Raw genomic sequence first — 23803 nt, 5'->3', positions numbered from 1 at the left:
ATGTGTAAATGGTATGTCCAAATAACAGAGGTGGAAGTAAGTCACACATGTCCGGGTAACAAGTAGTCTTGAGCTTTAATCTTTAAATTTCAAGCGAGTCTTGTGTCTGTTGTGAAAATCAGGAAGTCAAGTCACTGCTAGAAGCCAAATAAGACAAGTCAAGTTAATGCTCAGTTCAAGCAATGGATGGTTGAAGTCAGACTAAGTTCTGATGATCTACATGAAAATTTGAGCTGTCAAGTGGCACTCTAATGGTCAACTGTAGTCTTCATTCCTTCTATGTTACTTGTTTCAGTTGGAGGCTGATTTATCAAGAGTGTCACACACTGCATTAGAAATTATCCAGTCATTCAAGAATTAAATGTGACCTCTCAACATCTTTCTCAGCAGAATGACTTGTCAAGTCACTTGGCACAAATCAAAGTTAAGTACAGTCGAGTCTTTCATCACTATGAGTCCCTGTCGAGTCCTAAAAATTGTGACCCACCCCTGCCCAACAACATGCCAAGTAGTAAGAATTACTTTCACCCCAGCCCGACACACTAAAATGTTAAATATTACTTTGGTTCATTGATCAATAAGGTCTAGTCTGTGTATAATGTAACACTGACAGGAGCAACTCTGCAGAATGAAAATGACTGTTTTTCAAGAATTATTTTGCCAGTTACTTTTGCACTTTTTGTTTTTTACTTCTTTCATCACTGCCAATGTCATACTGAAAATGAATAATAGTTTGGTACCTTTGCCAGCTCAACAGTAGACGGGATGTTAGCAAAAAGAGTCAAAGAGAAAACTCCATGCAGAGAACACTCCTTCATCCTGTCAGAGAACAATGCAGCCACATTTGTATAAGGTATTTTACTTGCAGTGACATTACTGCATTCAGCAGTCAGTCTTGAATACATCACAAGCTTGCTAAGGATTATAATATATAAAATAACCAGAGTTTAACCTTAGTATCACTCGCAGTTTATTCTCCTCCTCCTCCAAACACACTGAGAGAACAAGAGGCCCCAGAGAGGAATCCACAGCTGTGAATGAGTGATGATACTGAGAGGAACAAAAGAAGATACACCAAAGTTATTTTATTATGGATTTAAAGTGTTTCTTCTTTCAGGTAGGGTCATCATAAAAGTTTACTCACTCTTGAGCGAAAGAACTCATGGTATATTTTGGCCTCGCCGTCTCTCTCCATAATGTCATAGCTCTCTGGATCGAGGCCATAGGTGGAAGAGGTGGGGCTCACATCTACCAGCCTCTCCTGTGGGGGGTCTATCCAGTAGCCCCCCAGTTTGGACGGGAGGATGAGTGGCAGTTCTCCACCTATTGTTAAAAGCTGAGACTAAAATAGACACAGGGAAGTGCCTGATAATGATGATGAGAGTCTGTTGAGTCAGGCGACACGGGCTATTTAATTGTTTGGGGAAACAAATGTTTTGGCGTTAACTGAAAGGTCAGTATCAACACACACCTACATAAACAGTCAACTGTGTTTTCACTCACTGATTGAAGAGTTACCTTCAGAGGAAGAGGAAATTCACACCGCTGCTCATCGATTCTGCTGCCCTGAGTGGACAATGGCAGTGCTTATGATAAGAAAGCTTTACCCAGACATCAATGGACACACATAAGATCAATGGTGCAGTTACTCACCTGCAGCTTTTCAATGATTTCAAACAGCTCTGTCTCCTGATATGAACAACAGGCAGCAGACGACATGGGAGTCAGACGGAAAGAAAGGGAAGGAGAAATGTGGGGAGGAAGAGGAACATGACAAAAACTTCAGTCAGAAATGGAAACTCACTCACTGCTGTGATGAGACCAGCAACTTCTCAGAAACACAGTATGTAAAGTAAATGCAGTGGATATGTTTAATTTCAATGGAAATGGGTGTGATATCTCACCCTCTGGTTGCTGCTGGCAGAAAGGAAAGACCTGCTCTTATTGGCAGGAGAATCCAAGATGTCTAGAATGTTGTCATCTACAGATTCGGGTCTGAAGCAACAGGTTGAATTACACAAAAAGAGCACATTTCATACAGTTGTATTTGGTTCTAATCAGCTCAAATAAAAAAATGAAAACAAAATTCTCACCTCATCTCATCTTCACATGTCAATCTATCCACACTGTAAACAAGGAAGTGAACATTCTCTTACATAAACAAATCTACTTAAAGAGAAACAACTTAAACTTGTATTGTCTTTCTTTAAAATTGGATGATCTCAACATTTGACTTTTTACTCACCTTCCATACGTGCCAAAAGTAAAACTTCTCTTTCTGGAGAAGGACATGTCATTCCTCTTTTCTCCCTCCATGGCTTTAGTGTCACTGTCAGTGTTTGTACATGCCAGTTTGCTGCCGAGTCAATCAGGGCTGTCTAAGGTTGAATTAATTCACTCTATCATTCTGCCACTCCTCCTCTCTGCCCCCTGCCTCTTACTCATTTAAGCTTCCCTTTCCTCCCTCTTTCCCGCTGTCAGCCAGACAGGCAGCATTAACCCGCTCACGGTCAAAGGTGCAGCAGTCGCCACAGCCTATATAATAGACATGGTCAGGCTGCCTTATACCATCCAGCGCCATGCTTCTACAAACACCTGTACTGGATTCTCAGGGTGACTGAGCATAAAGATTGACTTGGATATAAATAAAGAAATGGGTGAGACATTTTCTCCCGGACCTGTTACCCTTTGAGTCAGTGAGAATCATCAATTATTGACAGCGCACACAGTGAGGGTGAGGAGGTAGACAGCAGGGGAGGGTGAAGTAAACCTGAGGAAAGGTGGAGAGAGAGAATGAAAGAAAGAGGAGAAAGAGGAAGGGATGGGTTTAAAGAGTCTCACATTTTACACAGAATGTTTCCTTAAAATTTAGAATGAAATCATACAACCTGTATTTGAGATTTCTATCTGACATAGACTTAAAAGTGCTTCAAAAGTTTGTTGTGGGTGATTGATCTAAGTCCTTAAATATTTTTGGCAACAAAATAGTTACATTATATGTCAATAACTGCTGTGTATGACATTTCTAAGGCACCACTTGTGATTCAGCGGCTGACTTTATCACTTCCATCCCAAATACAGTTATGATAAGATGCTTAACCACCGTAAGTGTCTTAACACTATGCACAGCTGTTTCATTTTAGTACATTATTGTTCCAACTTGTGCTTTAAAGCTACTTTTTAATGCCATGTGTAGTTACAACCAGAGATATCAGTGCTTTCACACATATAAACTCATCACTACTACAACTATTACTACGACTAATAATAATAATAATGGTGATGATGATGGTGATGATGATGATAATGGTAATAATAATGAATAAAAATATGAGAATTGTGCTCAAAAACACAACAAGATTTTGTCTGTGTATTTAGCCAAATATTTTTTAAATGACCAAACATTAGTTTTAAGGACAAGCATTACAATTTACCCTATGTTATTTCAATGCTGTGGCTGGTTGTTAAGGTGCAGTTTTCTGCAATCTATTGTACATTATATTTCAGCTAGGATATATTTTGTATATCTTCTGAATCTATCTGATCTGTCAAATACCAAATACATTCAGTCACTGAATGATGAAAAATCTCTTTTGAATAGAATAGAATAGAATAGAATAGAATAGAATAGAATAGAATAGAATAGAATAGAATAGAATAGAATAGAGTTTCTTGCCTGGCAAAACACAAGTAGCATATTGCAAGATTTTATTCTTCTGTAAAGTGAATAAATAGAAGGGAACTAAGAGTTGTAAATGTGCAGTATAGATAGAAATATGAAATATAAATATGAGTTGGCATATAGTGTAATAAAAGTGTACAGAAGCAAACAGATTCGTGTGTGCAGTTCCATCCAGTAGCCAGTCACATATTGTAATTAATGCAAGTGATCATGAATGGAGAACTTTGTAGTCTTTGCCAGCCAGTAAAATAAGAGCTGCTGATCTTCATGTCAGATGTGTTTCTATTAGACCAGTGTTAGTGTCCGCCTTCAATGTGCTCCTTATCAATTGGTTAATTATTTAGAGAAAAACCATTCAAATTCAAATGTGCTTTAAACCTCTATTTGCATTAGTTTTACAGTAGAGGATAACCGCTTGTAAGAGACTAGCTAATTAGCCACTTAGAATGTCACTCAAAACACATCACACTCTTATTGGTAGAAATGCAAAACAACGACTTTGTAGCCCCGCCTCTCTCGCTACTGCTGTATCCCCGCGGAAGTTGGTTTGTGTAGTGACTGTGAGTACACGGGATGTTGTTAATTTGTGTGCAGTAGTGTGGAACACTTCGACATTTTGCCAGTTTTCTGGACGAGTATATTGTCTGTTGCAGAAACAGAAGAACGGTAAGTCACCAATCTAGAGTGAACTGTATTTCGCTTTCTGTGACACGAAAATGAAGGTGCAGTGCGAGTTAGCTGGCTAGCTTATTAGCATTGGTAATTAGCAAGACACGTTTAACTGTCGATACAAGTGAGACTCCCAAGTTTTTCCTTATACATTGTTACGTAACGGTTGCTGTACATATTGCAGTTGTATGTTAATTTCTTTCGCTAACTTGTTAGGTGGTTATTGCTTTGTGAAATCTACACCTGCAAGGTTAGCTTCAATGGTCGTACATCAATAGTAATGGAAACGATACATGTGCTTTTGTTGTTTACTGTAAATATGCGTTTGCTCTTTTGTATCTATTGATGTGTGACTAAAAGGGATTGGTTCCACTGATCGAACACCAGCTGTAAAGGCTATAATGACTCTGTTGCTGTGTGAAGCGGAAACATCCTTCACTTCGTCTTGTAGATGGTATCAGGAGTTGTATTTGCTGCCACTTGTAATGAGGTACAGTAAACTCCACAGTGTGTTCATTTACCTTGTTATCTGTCCCATACCAGTCTGTTGGAGCAAAATGAAGGAGTGTGGTATGCTGGAGCGGGACAGACAGACCCTTCGAAAATACTCTGCTATACTTGGCAGAGAGATGGAGGTGGATGAGCAGTTCATTCTGTCTCTGCGGGCAGCCAACATCCTCACCGACAGCAATGTGCAGACTCTTATGGTATGTTGATACTCTGGTCCATGGGGTTGCTTTTCATAGAGTACCCTGAGGCCTGAGAGCTCACTTTTTTCCATCAACTTACGACTTTCAAAGTTATTTTAGTTGACTGTATTTATTGTGGTTAATGTTCTATTGATAGTAGATCTGTTTCTCCTCAGACAGTAGGTGATTAGTTGACTGAGTACTGTGTAAAGTCTGGAATTAAATTTAGTCCTATTAGTTAGGTCAATTCTTAGGGCTACAGTGATGTTTACTTTTACACCAATCTATTCATTCACTTTTTAATTGTAAAAAGCTGAGAGTCCCTTTGCACTGAAAAAAATTATATATACTAAAAAATATTGCAATTATTTTGACTTGATTTGTAATTTGAGGGACAGTTTTTGGTCATGATGATATTGTTCTCTGGGATTCGTAGCAATTCATTCAATCTTGAAATTATGATTTGAAGACCATGCATTACATCTTTATTGTGTCGCAATGCTTCTTTTATATACTTGACACTTACTTGTTTTACCTTTATAAAAAAAAAAAGTTCCCCCTGCTGTTTAGACATTAAACTTGTCCATATTGCAATATTAGTAACATTTCTGATAAACTGTTTAGCTCGAGTGCACATCCACATGAAAGTAGTGATGTGATGAGGGGTCACAAGTAGTTGAATAGGTTTTACGGATGAACATACACAGGAGTAATATTTGGGTCGACTTGAGATTTACAGACTTCATTGAAAAAATACATATTGTAGGAGTGAAACTTATAAAATAACTGGTCTATGTTATCAGATCAGTGATATTATTTGTTACTTTTGAGATGCTGCCTTTTTATCATTACTAATCTACAAATTACATTCACCATTAGATTAAGTCTGTATTTATTGCTTCTGATTTTTCCACTTCAGGCAGCGGGTACACCTCAGAAGCGCAACTTAAATTTGCTTCTACTCCTACCAAAGCGAGGACCTGATGCTTTTAGCAGTTTCTGTTCAGCACTGCAAGACACTGACCAACACCATCTGTATGAGCTCCTCACACAGTCACCGGAGAAAGATAGCAAGGAGACACATGTGGAAGTGAGTTTGCACCCCATCAAATATCACAAAGGCAGTGTGTGTAGCAGATTAGATCCAGACTCAGTGAAGTTCATAGACATAGACTTTTTTTTCTCACAGAGTATACAGCCTGAGGAACAGCTAGAGGGAATGGCAGGGCAAACAACAAGACAGAGGAGAGAGGTGAGCAGATTGTAGTAATCTATTAATATATAATCTTTCAACCAGAATTACTCTATGCAGTGACACTAAGTGGGTTTCCATCCTCTTGTATCATAGATTTCCATTTTGTAAAAGAAAATGCACATTTATGCTGCTGTTAAACAGATGTTAAGAGGTAGTTATTCATCATTTTTAAAACTTTGGCAGTTAAATGTAGTACATCAGAGTTGTTTATTAAGTCGTTGATAGAGGTATGATCAAAAAACTTGAACCTGGCTTAAGTTTTTGCTTCCTTATTTGAACTGCTGGTCTGGATCATAACATTGTTTCAGACTCCTTTGCTTCATTCTTAACATTTGCCACAATTTGTCAAGGTCTTTATCTGATATTTGTTTCTACAGCCCTTTTTGATAGGCAAACCTTTCCTCATGCACCAAGTGTAAAAACTTCATTAGCATTTTCAGTGTTTCCTTTTTTACACATGACTCAAGCATGTGAATTAGAACACCTGGATGGAAATCCACACACAGCTGCCATTTTCCTATAACTTAGACTGGCTCCAATTACACATACTCAGAGTTGCAGGAGAAGTTACACATCTTGGATAATGATTTACTACAGTGACATGGTTTTCTGCAGAGATCTACAGCTGACAGAGAGGCTATTGAGGAGGGGAGTAGTACCTCATCTTGCCCAGTTCAAGCCTCAGAGTCATCATTCAGAGGGACGGCACCAGTCAGGGAGGAAGACGGGATCACAGATAGACAGAGAATGAAGAAAATAGAAAGATTTAAGATGACAGATGCAGGAATCATAAACCACATCCAGCTTGTGTCAAGCGACGAGATAGTTGCTGAGGTAGACAGACAGTGAGCAGACAGATTTCCTAATAGTTATTAGCTGTGACTGTAGTCGTCACAGATAACAAACAAAAATCAATGCTGCTAAAGAACAGAGATTCATTCATTAATATTCCACTTTAGTTTGTTTTGACCAGTTCATTTCTAGTCATTAAAAGCTTGTGGATTTTTTTAGGGTTTTGTGAAGTCATCTCCTCCTTATCCCATCCAAGAGATGATTCCAGCCAAGAGGCCAAGGACACAGGGTGAGTGGTGACACACTTAGGCCTTCTCTGAGGATCAGATATGTTTGTCTTGTCCAGTGTTGTTCATTTTTGTTTCCATGGAGACATGACGTTGTGTCTGCAGTAAAATGTTTGCTGTTGTCCAGTCTGAATGGACCGACAACTGAATATACTTTAACAAGGAAACATTATAAACCATGTAACAACTTAAAAGTCCAGTCTGTGCGATCTGTTTATCATGTATCATATTACTAAGATAACTGTAGGCCTGTGCTTGCTTTCGTCTCGGTATCTACTGTCTGTACCTGTCGGCGCCACGCCCCAAAGTGACTCACTCATAGACTAGTAGAACAAAGATTGTTATAATACCAGTGTAGACCATACTCTGAAACTTGGCAGCATTTTAAGTTGTTTAACAACTCGTTTGTTCATGTGCTTCAGAGTCCATGGAGTTCAGTCTGGATGCAGATAGTCCTATCAGCACTCCTGTGCTTCCATGCTGTCATGACTTCTACCTCTCTCATTGCCATCAGGTAAAATATTTGTCTTCACCAACATACTTGAGTATGTATTACCTCCTGCACCAAGTTAAATACACGTTTCAGTGTTAAACAGTGAGAAGACATGCAAAAATGAAGCTAAAACCCTCAAGTTGTGGGAGCTGTCATTTTGCTTTTGGGAAGCAATTTGCAACCAGGGTCTGTGTAGCTAAGGTGCAGGGACATGACATCCACCTGCTGTTTGGGTGCCGGATCCATTTAAACACATATTTCTATTGACATGTACTCAAAAAGACATAAATGACCTTTGGGAAATTATCTGATGCATATCAGTTCTAGTTTGTTCCAACAATGAGGAGGCAGGGTTTATGACCCATACTGTAGCCAGCTGTCAGGGAAAGATTGAGATGTTTTGGCTTCACTTCCCTCTGCCTGCCTTCATATAAAGCCTGTGACTTGTGGGTAATTAAGACAGAACATTCTGGCATCATATTATTCTGACCTCCTTTTGTCATTTTTTTCTAATTTTTTTTTTTGCATTCTGTTTATTTTTCCTCTCTCTCTTTTCCAGTCTTACAAAATGAATTCATCCCCTCGTGGCTTTGCCTTGGTCATTAGTAATGTGACATTTGACCCTCATGCTGCCCCTGATCTTGACCCGAGGAAGGGGGGTGAGGTGGATGATGAAGTCCTCAGAAAAGTCTTTACAGAGCTGGGTTTCCTGGTGATGGTCCACCGAGACCTCCCTGCTCAGGTAACACACAAACAGAATTAAAATATGTATAAACAATCATATATATTAAAGGTCCTGTGTGCAAGCCTGAATGTCTAATCACAGAAACTGAGCAGAGTATTCAAAATTTTGTTGACATTAGTGTATAATCATGTGAAAATATTAGCCACTGTGTTTTCCTTAATGACATATTAATATCATAAACTCTATATAAAGAAGAATGCCACAACAATGTCTTTTCTCACTGCCTAAAAATTAATTGAAAATGTTGCAGACATTAAAATTCCATCCATAAACCTATCATGTTGCTTGTGTTAAAGGTTGTTTTGATTTAATAGTAGCTCAAGATATTCTATGTTGGTGCTAAAGCTTTTCTCTTCAGCATTATAAACACCAACTTGCAAACCTTGGACAATGCATGTTTTTAAAAAAGTATTTAGCTGAACTGGTCCGTCATTGTATGTGTAGGAAATGAGGAGCTGCATTGAGAATTTTTCCAGACGGGCTGACCACCGGACAATGGACAGCTGTGTGGTGTGTCTGCTGTCTCATGGAGTGGAAGGAGCTATATACGGCACAGATGGACAGCTCCTACAAGTATGCTTACTTGATTATTTTCTTTGTTGATATATATTTAAAATTGCATTTTCTGGTAAAGATGCATAAAGATGTGATTTCAGACAAATGACTCTTTGATTGTTCATTTTCAGCTCGACTGGGTGTTCGAGTCGTTTGACAATGCTCACTGTCCGTTGCTACAGAACAAACCGAAAATGTTTTTCATTCAGGCCTGCAGAGGAGGTAAGGCACTGTTTCAAACTGCATATTTACATTGGTCGTCACAAATTCAATTAACATACAAAGTTATTGAACACAGTAGAGAAATATACATTGGCTAAATGCTTTCAGAGTTAATTCTGGACATTTTTTTCCAATAATGTTCCATCTGTTAGTTCACGTTGCCACATTGTAGAAAATTGTGATTGATTGATTAAGCTTTATTTTATCGTATTTCATTCCCATAGGGTCCAAATCAACATTCGCTCTCTTAATATTTGGTGGCATTGCCTCTAAAATATGTGACTGAAAATATGTGCATCCTTTCACCATCTTCACACAGCACCCACTCCACCTGCAGAAGACAGTTTCAGCTTCACAGTTTACAGGGCTTTTTAGTGGCCTCCACAAATGTTTAAGCCATGTTGTTTTCTTTTGGATGTATGCTTAGGATTATTGTTAATTCTTAAGATCCATTTGAATCCAACTTTAGCTTCCTGGCTGATGTCTTCAGAAGACACCTCCTTGACTGTTGTGCAGGGATTCCTTCAACCTGTTGTACCTAAATCTGTGAATCTCTTAGGTTTTTGCACGTCTCCCACGTCTTATATGTAACTATAGCGTAAACCAAAAACATTATATATTCACATAAAGTAAACATAATGAAGAATGGACATTTTTACATTTTTTTGTTTAGGCTTTGTAAACACAAACCTCCACAGGGGGACTGGAAAGACATGTATAAGCTTTATATAAATCTGTAACTGAAAATGATATAAAATTTCTGATGCTTTATGTTAAGATGTTAAAAGACCACCAGTCTTCTGATGAGCACAGTTATCCAATCTAACATCTGATAGGTATTTCCATAATCCTCCAGACTTTAAAAATGTGGTGTCTGTAAACTTATATCCCTCTGAGAATGTGATAAAATAAGTAAAATTTGAGCTGAAACATTGAAATGTAGTTGTAAACTACACCAGTAGCCAGTAGTTTAGGTTCTAAAATCTGTTTTATCTGTTTATTGCTACTATTGCACTTTGTCACTGATAGTGAAACTGCAGCTGGACCCTTCAGCTGCTGATGTACTGTCCTGTACATTGACCGATCTGTGTGAATTGTGGAATGTGTGTCTAATGTCCTGTCCTTTTGCTGCGACCCATGTCTGCAAACTGAATTACCCCTTGGGGATAAATAAAGTGTTCTGAATCGGAATCTCAATCAAACTGAACAAACAGATGGATTATATATTAAAATAAAATGATTGAATAGTGAAACATTTGAACAGCAGCAGATATCAAGGTGTTTTACACTTGACACATAAGCATAAATATCTGAACAGGATGTTCAGTTGCTTGGACGTCTTGAACACGTGTATGTAATGGCAGCTGGTCTCTCCACATGTCCAGATGTTGTCTGTTGTCATCTTACTGATCACTGGGACGAGGGGCCCAGGTGGAGGTTTCATAGCTGTCCATCAACCACATATGTCCAGAGACTGTGGGTGTTATTGTTGGTCTTAAAAATCTCGTCCTCTGCAGTAGTCTTGAATGTAATGAGATGCAACATTAGTGTAGTACTACATCTTAAATATGGAGCTAATACGTGCTTTAACCAGGCCTCTGTCTAATTAGTCTGTCTTGGTGATGGAGGATGTGACCTAACTACATGGATGATGATACCCCTGACAAATCCTCAGACCCCTCAGGAGCATTTGCTAATTACTGTCATAGGCTGATCGCTCCACCACAGAGCCCACCACAGGTAGCACACCTGCTGAAAGTTCATTTGATGTTGACCTCGGCATCTGCAAACAACCTCTTCCAGAGCCACCAATTTATTTTGCAACTGCACTAAGGTCACCAGTGGTTATGAAAGTCCTGTCAAAAATGTAGTTTAAAATTTTTGTCCAAATCTTAAAAATAAGACATGTTTTCTGCCATGCCAAAATACCAAGACATATATGTATGCTGAATTAAACCAAAACTTGTAATGTTTGCAATGCAGAGGTCAAAAAATGAATGAAAATGTTTGTCTTTTAGACGAGATGGACTGTGGAGTGGAGCAGATAGACGGACCAACGCGGACCTGTTCACCCAGCTGTGAACAGGTGGATGCTGGGAGAGAAGGACAGGGTGAAGCAGTCTCCAGACAGAGAGGGGAGATGGGGACGCCCAGGATTAAACTGCCCCAGCGTTCCGACATGATCTGTGGCTTTGCGTCTCTGAAAGGTCAGAGAATTTGTAAGTTGATCTCTTGGAATTTTGACAAATCAGTCTTTTTCAGGGTTTCAGCAGGTCCTTGAAATGTCTTAAGTATGATTTTGACAGGATTTAAAACTGATTGGATTTAGTGTGTTGAAGCCTGTTGAAAATAACAAATTTAATTCCTGCTGTTCCTTGTGCAAGAAATTGCATAAATTAGGGTATAAAGGCATTAGATTTGCCTTGGAAGTCAGAGGAACTTAAAGCTGCCCTAAAAAGCCTTCAGCAAATGTATGCAATCAGAAAATAATGTCCTGTATTCACACTGTGAGCATGACTGAAGTCCAGATTCAGTAGCCTGGCCAGCCATCCGGTTTTCTCAGTGTATTCAGTGTATAACAGTCCTGAATTGGGCCAGTCCCTGTGAAATATGCACGATCAGTTCTATATTGAACTAATCACAAGTCTGGGGGGCAGGTGTTTTATAATGTGTCATATGCACCGACTTCTTTTTGTCACGAGTCAGCCAGTTCCAAGTCCGCAAACCTCTTTACAACTGTTGTCGGTTGTTTACTTGATTCAAAAATAAGGATTGAATTACAGAATACACCCTGTATTCTTAAGTTTCTCTGACAAAAGCATCACGTCCGTCTTATCTGTAATTGGTTTACACGGTGCCTGTTAGTCCCGTCCCACATTTGGATTCAAGCGTTTGTGATTCCAAATAGATTTCTCTTTGAGAAAAAGGGATGGCTGCCCAGGCTACAGATTCAGAACAACAAAACATGAAATTAGTCTTTAAAAGGTTTTAAGAGGTCCTAAATTGAATTTGCTGAAACCTGTAGAAAACCTGCTTTTCCACTGTGTAACTCATGTACTGACACATGTACTGAAATCAAACAAACATGTTCTGACAACGGTCTTATTTTAGATGTGAATTGCAGCTCATTTGAAAAAAAGCTCTGTAGCTCTGTCTCATTGATTTTTTTTTTTTTTATGTTTTTGTCCTTAAGGCACTGCAGCCATGCGCAACACCAAGAGAGGATCCTGGTTTGTCCAGGAACTGAACAAAGCCCTTCGTCTTCATGCGAAGGACACACATCTTTCAGACATCATGGTGCAGGTGAGCACATATCATAAAGCTTACATTTGTATGAACAGTCATTATATAGTGAAATGATCTCTTTCAGTATTTTACATTTATATATGATGTGCATGGTTCAGTTTTGCTCTCGTTAATGTTGACGTGCTTGGTTACATTTTACTGTTGAACATGTTGAGGTTCGAGACAATTTTAGCTACTTTACTTTTGAGTAGTTTAATCTGCAGTAGCATCATATCCTTTAAGATTATGTAGTAGTGTTGTTGTCCCATGAGAACCACGTATCTCTTAAACAGTGACCTTTCCGTGGCTTATTTTCAGCTTTGTGCAAATGCATTTTCCAGATAATCCATTTAAAGAGGGAATTTAGTTGAAAGATCCAGTGTGTAATATTTAGGTAAATTTGGAAATATTCAAACACATGGAATTAAATATTCATGAATATGTTGTTGTCATTAGTGTGTAATCCCACAATAGTAAGACCAATAAAAAACTTTGTGTTTTCATCACCTTAGAATGACCATTATGTTTCACTGCGTTTCTACAGTAGATCAGCCTTCTTCCATTTTAAAGTGGGTGGCTTCTACTGATAAAATGCATTATTGTCAGAGATCCCTTTAAATATTAAGTTCAGAACAGATCAACTGACCACAGGCTTTAACTAGAGGTGTGTGTAAGTATTATATTTTCTTTTTACATACAGTGTAGATGTATAAAGCTATGTAAAATACAAGTTAAACACAAGTGTGTCAGATTTGTACTTGCAGTGTTTGAGTAAATATACTTATTGTCCTGGCTGTATTTCTCTTCCTTGTCTACAGGTTAATGGACGTATCAAGGAGCGAGAAGGTTACGCCCCTGGCACCGCCCACCATCGCTGCAAAGAGATGTCAGAGTTCACCAGCTCATTGTGCAAAGACCTCTACCTTTTCCCCAAGTACCAGCCCCAGTATTGACATGCACATATGCATTACACACAGATTATTCCCAGCATTGAAACCTCATTCCACATGAGTTAGTACCACACACTCACACATTCCTGTTAAATCTTCACTTCTCCCATTCAAACAGAGGATGTAGTTGTTCATATTTTCTGTGTTAATACTGCCTCCACACACACTTGTACAGATCCTACAAAGGAGAGAGCAGCATGCTTATGTTAATCTATGTGTACTCTGAAATGGGCAGTGTATCAGCATACAGCACAGAGCTGTAACAGCATGCGCCCGTGTCTATGCCAGTTAGGAGGTTTAGATGTTCACTCTATTATTTTATTCGTCTGCTGTTTTCTTACTGCACAGCTCTTGAGATTTCACTCAGCTCTTTTTAAAACATATTTTGTACACAGATTTATTTTTGTGGTCTTTATTTTCTATGAAATTGTTTTTATATGGATTTTTAACCCTGTTACTTGGATTTGTACATGATGTTTGTTTTAGCTGTGGCCGTTTCTTTATTTGTTATGCAGAGGCAGGTAGGGGGCAGCAAAGATTCCAGATCATTGCATTTCATCATCTCTATTTCAGCAATATTATTCATCTTTCATGTCATATTCACTCTCATAATGCTGAAGAGAACTTATATGTAAGTAACTGTCAACTCTGAAGTTAAGTCTTTTCTTACATATGTATTTAGGATTACCCCTAGGGCAGCTTCACAGCGTTTCAAGTTTTGCTTGGAGCTGAATATTGTCATTATGAACTATACATTTATTTAAAAACTTGCATATACATTTATCTTCATATCAGTTGTGTTACTGTACAGCTGACCCTTTCTGGGTGGTGGGCTGCCAGGGAAATGTGGTGCTACGTCTGGGGTCACACTGACCTTTAGCTTACTCTGAGTCCTAATAGTTTTTCTCCCTCTGTGGGTTGTACAGATGTAGTCAGGGTCCTTTTTGTGGTGTTGTACTGTATGAGATACAGTAAGCATTAAACAAACTCCAAAAGTCTTCCAATAGGTTCACAATATGCAGTTTTCTACATGTCAGAATGATCTATTAGATATATTTATGACCATTGTGGTGCTTTCACAGTGTATTGTATTGCTTTGGCACCCCCACACTCAGACATACTCAAGCTTGTATGAGCATTGATGTTTCCGGGAAAAGCCCTGATAAGGCAAGTGTGTTTAGTTACAACAGTGTTGTAGTGAAGAATACCGGTCGAAACAGTATTGATCATTTACCATCTGTAAACAAAGATGCTTTTAAGCAGCGTGTGAGGGGGTCACGGTAGAGTTTACCCTTGTCCTCTGCCTCCTCTTTTGTTTTTTTGTTGTTTTTTTTAAATGAATATCATTTTAAAAACAGTATCAGAGGAACAGTGTCAAAGGGTAAACACTCCAGCAGGGTGAGAAGTTTTAAAGATTCATGTTTGCTGCTGAGGTGTAGTGTGGGGGAACCAAAGGGAGATTTTATTTCTGTCAGTGCCAATTACTGCCAAATGTTCTAAACAATAAATGACATGTTTTTAAGCAAGAAAAAGCTGTGTTTGAGTGCTTTTTCTTACAACTGTGATTTTAATTCTTATGTGCATAGGTTTAGTACAGAGTGACTGATGTTTTATGTCTGATATAATAAAAGTTAGTGGTCATCAAGAGGAAATCAATTACTTTTGCAGGAAAAATGAAACCCCTGGTGCCAATTTCTAGAGCACATCCCATCAAAACTGCACTGTAATAGTTTTAAGTTGACTGCTGAATAAAATAAGGAGAAGTCCAATATTTTAAGGATATTTACTGTTAGTTTTCACAGTGAGCTGGAGAAATTATCAATAATAAATACTAAAGCTGCACAATTACTTGAATCAAAGTCACAGTGTTAACCTGAGCATTTATAATGTAATACAAAAGGCTGCAATTTAATGATCCATGGTGTGCTTGGTGATACTTTGCATTTTTTTAAAATTTCATTTTATATAGTACTTTAAGTTTATATGTTTGTGCTGATCATAAATCTGTATATTCTTGATTACCAACCAAGCAGACTCATATTGCAATTGCAGTTCTGTAATATTTACATTATGACTTTTTCACTAAATCATGCATCCCCTTATAATTACAAGTAAATGAAAGGTCTTTTCTAATTTTATCACTAATACAGGAAGAGGTGGGTGTATCAGAACCAAAGTAGTACATTTTTAAATTAATTTATTTCATTGGAAATTGTTTTTGTTTTTTTAAATACTGATACCAACAAGCGCAGAAGTGAATATCAGATGCATTAGTAGGTGTCTAAAGTTAGTTTAAAGTCCTGCAGTGAGCCTGAGACCCCTGCACGAATGTAATCTGCCTGCTCCTGTGCATGCCCCCCTTTATTTGATCCTCCTTGTTGCTGTGTTTGTGTGTGTTGTTCCCTGTGTACAGCCTGTCCTCTCTGCTCACAGGTATAGTATAACTGGCTCCCAACTATTCCGCTGCGCTCAGGTCTCTCCATGCTGTGACTAGGACGTATGCATCTCTCACACTGCCCGCAGCCCAGTGATAATGTTCTTAGTGTATCAGATAGAGGCCCAGCCAGCTGTCCACAGTCATTCTCCCTTGACACACACACACACACATACACATACATATACCAGCAGTCAGAGTGTAACACATTTCTCTCTGGCCTCCGGTCTGCGGTGAGATTAAGCGGTTATGTGGTGGCGTGTGGGCCACAAAGCAGGGCGGAGTTAACGGGGATCTGTGTGTGTCTTTGTGGGTGTCATAATGGCAGCAGGAAAGGAGGAACCAGAGGAAAGACGAGTTATGAGTGGGATGTTTCAGGGAAGACTCTCAGCTCCCTTCCTGTTCTTCTGGGTATCTGAACCTCTTAAGCAATATGTAGATCATTTTACTGTGTGTGTGTGTGAGTGTGTGTGAGTGAGGTGCATTTTTGGGGTGTGTGTTTGACTGTGGGAGGGCACATTTAGGGGCTCTGAGCGAAGACTGTCACAGCATGTGAGTGTTATGGGGATTGCCTTGCATCATTGGCTGATTAGGTGTGAGCTGTCACAGGGGTGTCGTGTGCACCTTCCTGCTCACGTTGCAGGGGCAGCCCTATGGGGGGTGCCCTTCCAACTGCCCCCCCAGCACCCCCACCGTCCAAACAAGAACACCACATCCAAACACACACCTAATGGCCGGCTGGCAGGGACAGTGCTGCTAAGGGCAACAAGTTGTGTATGTGTGTGCGTGTGTGTATGTATGTGTGTGTGTGTGTGTGTGTGTGTGTGTGTGTGTGTGTGTTATTAGGTGTCTGCAGTTCTAATAAAGGAAAGCGCTGCGTCCTTCACTGCCTCATCAGATGGCTTTGCTCTGCTTTGTCCGCCTGTCTGATTTCTGTCTGTGTGTCTGTCAGTCCTGCAGTGGAGCTGGATGGCTCACAGCCTCTGGATCATCTGGACAAGACCACATTCAGGACGGACATCACCTACCATTTCTGACTTAACTTGAGCGTGTTTGAGAATGAGTTTATAAGGTCAGATGGTGCCTGTGTGTTTATGTGACCTGGTGTAAAGCATATGTAAGTGAGAGCGAGTGTTCGTGTGTGTGTGTGTGTGTGTGTGTGTGTGTATGGTTTTGCCCATGCCACTGGAAATGCTGGGGTGTCCAGCAAGGTTATTTTTGGATCAGTGACAGCGTGTCAATGGCTGCAGATGCGTCGCAAAGGAAGGCTCTGAGATACCAACAGACCCTGGTAGGTCTTTCCCATTCTTGCTTTACCTGTCTACTGTCCAACTGTCTCTCAAAATATCTTTCCTCTCACTCATGCTTCTACAACTGCTCCTCCACTGTCAGTCCCACCTGTAACTCCTCTCCAACCATCCTTTCCTGTTTCTACGCTTTCACTGGCTTTCCCACCTCTAACCTTTATTGCTATTTTCTTCCGTTGCTCCTTCGTGGCCCTTTTATTTTTATTCTCTGCATCTTTCCTCCTCATCCACCAGCTCTTTCTCTTTCATGCTTCCATTATATCTCACAAAGACCTCCCCATGCCCTTATGCTGAGTCAATATTGTTAAACTATCTACCTCCTCAGCACTATTTTCTCCCTGAGCAACATTTCTGCAACTTAATGTCAAGTTTACTTGGACAGCCTTCAAACACATTAACATTCTTTGCTGGCCTCACACCGCCCACATTATGAAAATGCTGAGTGAAGGCGATAAATGGAGAGTCATCCCTATAATAAATATGGGTGTTATTATCTGTTTGATTTCAAGTGCTGATCTTGACCTTGGTTTCTGTCTTCTCACCTGTTGTCATTACCTAGCGCAGCTCAGATTCCACCATAAAACGACTTTTGAGGGCGTCTGCAGGGAATTAAAATTTAATCTTTCCTCTATCTGTATGCCGCCTCAAGCTCCAGCCTTGTAAAGTCATTTCAGTTTTCATGTGTTGAGGAAGGATATAAATACCTATATACAGGAAACCTGATCAGACAGGTTAGACGTACGTGATGAGATGAAGTCATGTCACTATATCCCCCCAGTTCATCTGTTTAAATGCTCATCTGGAATCATGATCATTCTTCCCAGGAGCATCTTGAGGTGAATGTTGTGTACCGGTGTTGTTTGTTCCTTATTAATCAATAGCACCTGCAACAAACATAAATGACTCATGCTGTCAGTATTTTCCAGCAGCTCATTAAAAACATGTCTTTAAGGGATTTAAAGGTCGTTTGCTGCAGATCCGAATGTGATTTATATGAGAGAGTGACAAATACATGAGCAATGGAGGTCCGAGCAGCTGGGGTTTGTACATGTGTTAGAGCAGCCTGAGCAACTGACAAAGTGAGGATGAGTAGTGACAGAGTGTCAGTACTGCTCCTCTTCTCCTCTTCCTCTTTTCCTTGGAGAAGATGGTCCGCTGCCCAAAGCAAATCTCAAACCCCAGACCCTTACGAGGCCTCTCTGGGTGCACAGGTCAGATATAAATAAGAAATCGTAATTAATCACACTATTTACTGGGTTAATGTGTCTCTGCAAAGTCACACATCTCTCAGGTGTGAAAGCTGCAGTGATGGGTGTGTGTTTGTGTGTATGCATGCGAGAGGAAATTAGAGCCCTGAAGGATTTGAGGAGTTTATGTGTAGAGCTGTTAATAGATCATCCTAATATAATTTATTTATTGATCAGGAGCTGAATGTGGTGGTGTATATTTTCAGGTTGTTGGATTAGTCCAGTAAATCTTCACAGATGCACACTGGAGCTGCGTATTATCAGTGTTTTTGTACTTGCACTACAATGTATTGATTTGGTGATCTAAAAGTTACCGTTTCTAGGCTGGATAAATTACACTGCTGCCTGTACAGTTGGAATGAAATATTTTTACCTCTTCTCATGAAATAATTGTGAGTGTCATTTATTCTTGATAAAGTGCAACTGGGACTCAGTATGTGATCACTGCACCTGATCAAAAGTGTTACTGATGTGTATAAACAGGAATAAAAAAGGAATGTGTCTGAAAACAAAATTATTCCATTTGGGCAACAGTGTAGTTGCATATGTTGCATTTGAATATATTTATTTATGAAACTAGCATCTACTCTCATTTTAAAAGATAAGAAGTTAAAATGTGTTGAAGCAAGGTTACAGATTCCCCTTGTCTGGATACAGTGCAGAATAACACAATGAACTGGTATTTTCTCAAAGTTACATGCCCAGAAGTTGAATGTTGGAGATGAAGATGATAAATTACAGTGAAAATTAAATTAAATATGGCAAAATGAGGAAAAATTCAGGGTTATAGGGTTGGTGAAAAACAGATGGGTTGAAAACATGCCTTTATTAACTGAACATCAACGCAGACGTCTTGACCTACTAATTACACAATGAATGTTCTCTCGGTTAGTAAGGATGTGTTAATTACTTACAAGACACACAGCTGTTCTTGACCTTTGACCTTAACATAGAGGAAGCACCCTCTGTGGACTCGTGTCACTCTGACAGCCACACTCCAGCCTGGTGTGTTGAGCAGACAGCTGTTTGAGTGCACGGACAAATACTGTGTGTTTGTGCTTGCTTCGATTCAGCTGGTCGAATGTTACTATTCATTTGATGGATGTAGTTTTAAACTGAGGTTGTGTGAGGAGACGATTTTCAATCTGCAAGAATGTCAACAGCAGTGAAACAGATCTCATAAGTCTCAAATGTTACAGCCTACTAAAAGGGATAACATTCACCTGCCAAATGTCTCGCAGACAGGAATGAATGCGATGTAGACGATTAAGCCATTAAATTTCATATGATATCACAGTCACTTGATGTGCCTTTCCAATTACAGAGGTGGCTATAATGTAATAATTAAACTATTAGCCGTTACATCAATAGCTACAAGGCAAACCTCGTGTTAACGTGGCAAAATAGTGTCAATAACTTGTCATTGTTTTTTTGTGTAAAGGTTAAAGCTCTCCATCTGTCTGTGCGCCGGGCCTCCTGGGAGAGATGGCCGAAAGAGAGACAAACAGCTTGAGAGTGAGAGGGAGAGGTGTGGAGAAGTGTGTCAGTGAACATTGGGTCACACTGCTGCTAAATTTATCCACGAGTTAGGTTTCGCCTCAGGGGTGGGGGTTGGATGGACGGGGACAAGGGGTGGTGAGAGGGAAAGTTTTAGGGGGAAGAGAGGGAGAGAAAGGTGAAGGGCTGCTCGCGGAGTTCAGTCATAGGTGAAATACATGGGGGCAGAAAGAGAAAGAAAATCAGCTTGTGACATCAGGCAAAAGTGTGTAGTGGTGTATTATTCGTAAATACTTCAAATAAAATACTATGGTGTAAAAAAAAGATGAATTTCCTGAAAAAAACAACAACCTGTAGCCAGTGCTTTTACAGTGAGAAGTCATCATTGACGCTAGAGGCTTAAAATGGTGGTTTTCTAAGGGTGACCAAAGAGGATTTTTAAAGGCTGATGTAATAACAATAGTTTAGAGCAGGAAAAAGATAATAATGGGCCAACCCCTTCAAACATTTGCATCCTGAAAACATATTGGATATATCTGAACTTTAACTGTATTAGAAACAGTTACCAAATAAACTGTAGAAGTAAATAATCAGTATGTGTGGAATTGAACATGAAACTAACTGTAACAATTCTCACTTTTGCACCTTGAGGCCAGTATTTCTGTTTCAGACCAATAACAGCAGCTGTTTCTTTAAAAGTAGTCTGGAAAATGTCCCATCAGTTTCAGAGCAGTGTCAAGCAACTAAATAAAACAGCAAACTATTAAAATTAAACTAATATCCCATAAAAATATCTAAAATAACTGCAGCATTAGTCATCACTCAGTGAAAGTGCAGTTACTGGATTCAGCAGAGTCAGTGCCAAAGCAGGAGCCTTTAAAATGTTCAAGCTCTTCAGCTTTATTTTCTGCTATTGCCTGACTAATAGTAAATATTTATCATTAATTTATCAAAAATACTAAAATAATATTCATTAAAAAAAATGGTTATTGAATTATATGTTAACAGGCTGAAAAATGTACAGCTTTAAACCTGCTGAACTTGGTTGGTATTGTTCTATATTCTACATATTTGTCATGCAGACCACAGTAGGAGGCTGAAGCATGTAACCCAACATCCATCAGGTGAAAGTCAGAGAAGCGCCTTAAACAGGTCACCTATCTGTTGAAGGTAATAACACACATACTTCCGTTCATCTATGTAGCACTGACACATTTATGACAGCAGTCTGCCATAATCAGAGCCTGTTTATCAGAGATATTTAGTTCCACTTAGGCTAAAGTTTAATTAAAACGAGAAAAACCCTGAGTGCTCCATATTGACTGGACCCTGCTGTTTTTGTGTCAAGTGTCTGATAAATGCAGGTAGCTACGTGGTAGAGATAGAAAGCCAGCAGCTCTCCCCGAGGACTGAGAAAAACACGTGAGAACTACTGGGTTACAACAGAACAGCCACTGACCCATTTTAGGTGCTGCATGTTTGAGAACAGCTAAATAAAATTCAAAAAAAGAACCTGACTGCACTTATTGTAAAGGTTTATAGGAATATACTGTATCAGATGTGGTCTATATGTTTGCAGGGATCACTTTTAAAGGCTGCATTGAGTGTTTTAATCCTGAATTAAGTTTAATGTCTTAAAATATTTATATTCTGTAGTAAATATTAATGTTCACTGGTAAAATGAGTCAAACTGGAGGAATCGTTGCAGTCTTGCAGTAGAAAAACAAACATTAGCCAGAAAAATATGACGATACTGTACTTGAGCCCACTGAGGCTTTACTAAAGCATGTCATCCACGCTGACAGCCCTTAAGGACCAGTACAATATTATCCACAGTTTCCCATACAATGTGAGTACGGTTATAGTCTCCACTCCGTCAACAAGTATTATTTTCATACCTTAAGCTTGTGTACTGCCTGGTATCATTTATGATCCTGCTGCAGCCTGCTGGAATCTGCTGGATCGGCCGCCTGACTGAGAATCTACCTCTCTGAATTAAGAGCTGCTGACAATTTATTGTCAAGCCTCAAGTGTCTGAATTAACCTCGACTGCTTCCCCCTATGTGTGTGTGTGGGTGCATGTCCTATTGCCCTCATCATACCTGTCAGTCACTGCAGTCTATACTGTACGGAGGCAGGTAGTAGGTAAAGTCTGTGTCCGTCACTCTGGCCGGCAAAGACAGGGAAGGACAGATGTAAGGCAGATATCCAGAGGGAGAATTACAGTATATTAGAGAGCAGGAACACACAAGAAAGTCAGAAGTGACCTGCAGGAGAACGGATGAAAGATGAGGGAACGGATCAACACTTTTGAAACAGTTTTGAACATTGATCAGTTTCTGGTAAGTGTTTACCCGCTGTTGGATCAGTTTCTGCAAGAATAGACTCTAATGTTATTGAAACAAGATGCAGAATTAATCATCCTGGTTACATTTAATTCTCTGACTTTTTCACTAACTATAAATGTTTAAAATAATGTGCATGTTGTGTCATAGCTTATTAGATGATATCCAGAATTTGCTAAGTGTTAAGATTAAAAAACCTCCACAGATTTCTTTTCCTAGATGACTTGGTGTAAAGTTGAACTGTGGGCTCATACATAATACATGGAACTTTACAGTTTGGTTTATTTTTCTGTTATGGCACCACCGACATGCCTTAATTAGAACTTGACAGCTTGAACAGTGTTTGGACTAGGCGTGGAAATGTTATTGTGCTGGTTAATTAGTGTATGCATATGGAGACATGGCCTGTGGAATGTGTGTGCGCGTGTGTTTATGTGTGGATATGTGTGTGTGGGTTGTGGAGGGGGAGGGGGAGGGGGAGGGGGGTTAATCTTCTGATCTATCCGTCAGTGAGCGGGTCAGATTTTATCATTAACCTTGTGCTATGGGACAGGGCTATATTGTTGTAAGGCCTCACAGACACACACACACATGCAAAACAAACACACACATACTCTCACTAGCATTAATTTAGCACGTTCATAAACACCCACAAATGCAAATTTAGCATGCCAAGAACACACACAAACACACACAGATATTGATGAATATGCATCACTGACTCTCTCTCTCATAAGAGACCCAGTAATGTGCCATTATTTTTTTAATTAACTCTGAATGTCACACTGCCCTTCAACCTCTGCATCTATTAGCAGCTCCCACTATGACTAAGGCTCTCTCTTTCCTTCTTCCTCCTCCTCTTTTTCATCTGTTTGTTCCTTATGTTTACACTAGAAATCATTACTTACCTCTAGAAGCCGCTGTAATAATTTAATAACTTAACACAAGCTGTATTTCTAACAAAGCCAGCAGAGGAATGGTTTACATTTTTTCCATTTTGCTTCCCCCTCTGAGACTTCAAATAACAGCAGAGGCTTGTTCTCTTGAACACAATCATCGCCAGAAATGAATAATAAGGGGTGCAAGTGTCAGAGCTGTACAGTAACGCTTGACTACTTTCATGTCCACTGAGAGATTAAAGCAAGAGGAAAAGTGCAGAAACATAATAAGAGTCACAAGGGGAGGCAGAGGGAAACTTGCTGAGAGCAAATTAGTGAGGAAGGAGGAAGAGGAGCGGGGAGAAAGGGAGAGTCATGGGAGTGTGTATCCTCTGGTGTTCCTGACGTGGAGTGGGAAGGTCATCCCACAGTGGCAGAGCCAAAACACTGGAGTATCAGTGTTCAGGAGAA

General features: G+C 39.5%; 3 protein-coding genes across 5 annotated transcripts in view; 2 read left to right on the top strand and 1 right to left on the bottom strand.

The window, feature by feature from the left end:
• rap1gapl (RAP1 GTPase activating protein-like) overlaps positions 1 to 2361 on the bottom strand; it is a 5778-nt gene extending 3417 nt beyond the window's left edge. Inside the window, exons 1-8 of the mRNA XM_030157071.1 lie at positions 2246 to 2361; positions 2094 to 2126; positions 1905 to 1995; positions 1654 to 1689; positions 1519 to 1566; positions 1145 to 1342; positions 953 to 1050; positions 741 to 819 (exon numbers count right to left, since the gene is read on the bottom strand). Coding sequence (XP_030012931.1) covers positions 741 to 819; positions 953 to 1050; positions 1145 to 1342; positions 1519 to 1566; positions 1654 to 1689; positions 1905 to 1995; positions 2094 to 2126; positions 2246 to 2316 — 654 coding nt within the window. The 5' untranslated portion in view covers positions 2317 to 2361. The remainder of the gene's footprint in view (positions 1 to 740; positions 820 to 952; positions 1051 to 1144; positions 1343 to 1518; positions 1567 to 1653; positions 1690 to 1904; positions 1996 to 2093; positions 2127 to 2245) is intronic.
• A 1855-nt stretch (positions 2362 to 4216) lies between these two features.
• casp2 (caspase 2, apoptosis-related cysteine peptidase) lies at positions 4217 to 15156 on the top strand. Of its 3 annotated transcripts, none has more exons than XM_030158945.1 (12): positions 4217 to 4348; positions 4895 to 5058; positions 5960 to 6130; positions 6230 to 6292; positions 7307 to 7376; positions 7797 to 7888; positions 8427 to 8609; positions 9057 to 9185; positions 9299 to 9389; positions 11408 to 11596; positions 12583 to 12692; positions 13493 to 15156. In XM_030158945.1, the coding sequence occupies exons 2-12, from the start codon at positions 4909 to 4911 to the stop codon at positions 13625 to 13627; spliced, it is 1383 nt and encodes a 460-aa protein (XP_030014805.1). In that variant the 5' UTR covers positions 4217 to 4348; positions 4895 to 4908; the 3' UTR covers positions 13628 to 15156. The 3 variants fall into 3 exon arrangements, with proteins under 3 accessions (XP_030014805.1, XP_030014804.1, XP_030014806.1); XM_030158944.1 differs by having other exon boundaries at positions 11408 to 11608; XM_030158946.1 differs by lacking the exon at positions 6230 to 6292 and having other exon boundaries at positions 11408 to 11608.
• Positions 15157 to 17131: 1975 nt separating this feature from the next.
• The window catches only part of clcn1b (chloride channel, voltage-sensitive 1b), a 32823-nt gene continuing 26151 nt past the window's right edge, over positions 17132 to 23803 (top strand). Inside the window, exon 1 of the mRNA XM_030158109.1 lies at positions 17132 to 17349. Coding sequence (XP_030013969.1) covers positions 17299 to 17349 — 51 coding nt within the window. The 5' untranslated portion in view covers positions 17132 to 17298. The remainder of the gene's footprint in view (positions 17350 to 23803) is intronic.

Source organism: Sphaeramia orbicularis, chromosome 16, assembly GCF_902148855.1.
Source record: "Sphaeramia orbicularis chromosome 16, fSphaOr1.1, whole genome shotgun sequence".
In the NCBI taxonomy this organism is placed as follows: domain Eukaryota; kingdom Metazoa; phylum Chordata; class Actinopteri; order Kurtiformes; family Apogonidae; genus Sphaeramia; species Sphaeramia orbicularis.
This window is presented reverse-complemented; position numbering and strand designations above follow the sequence as displayed.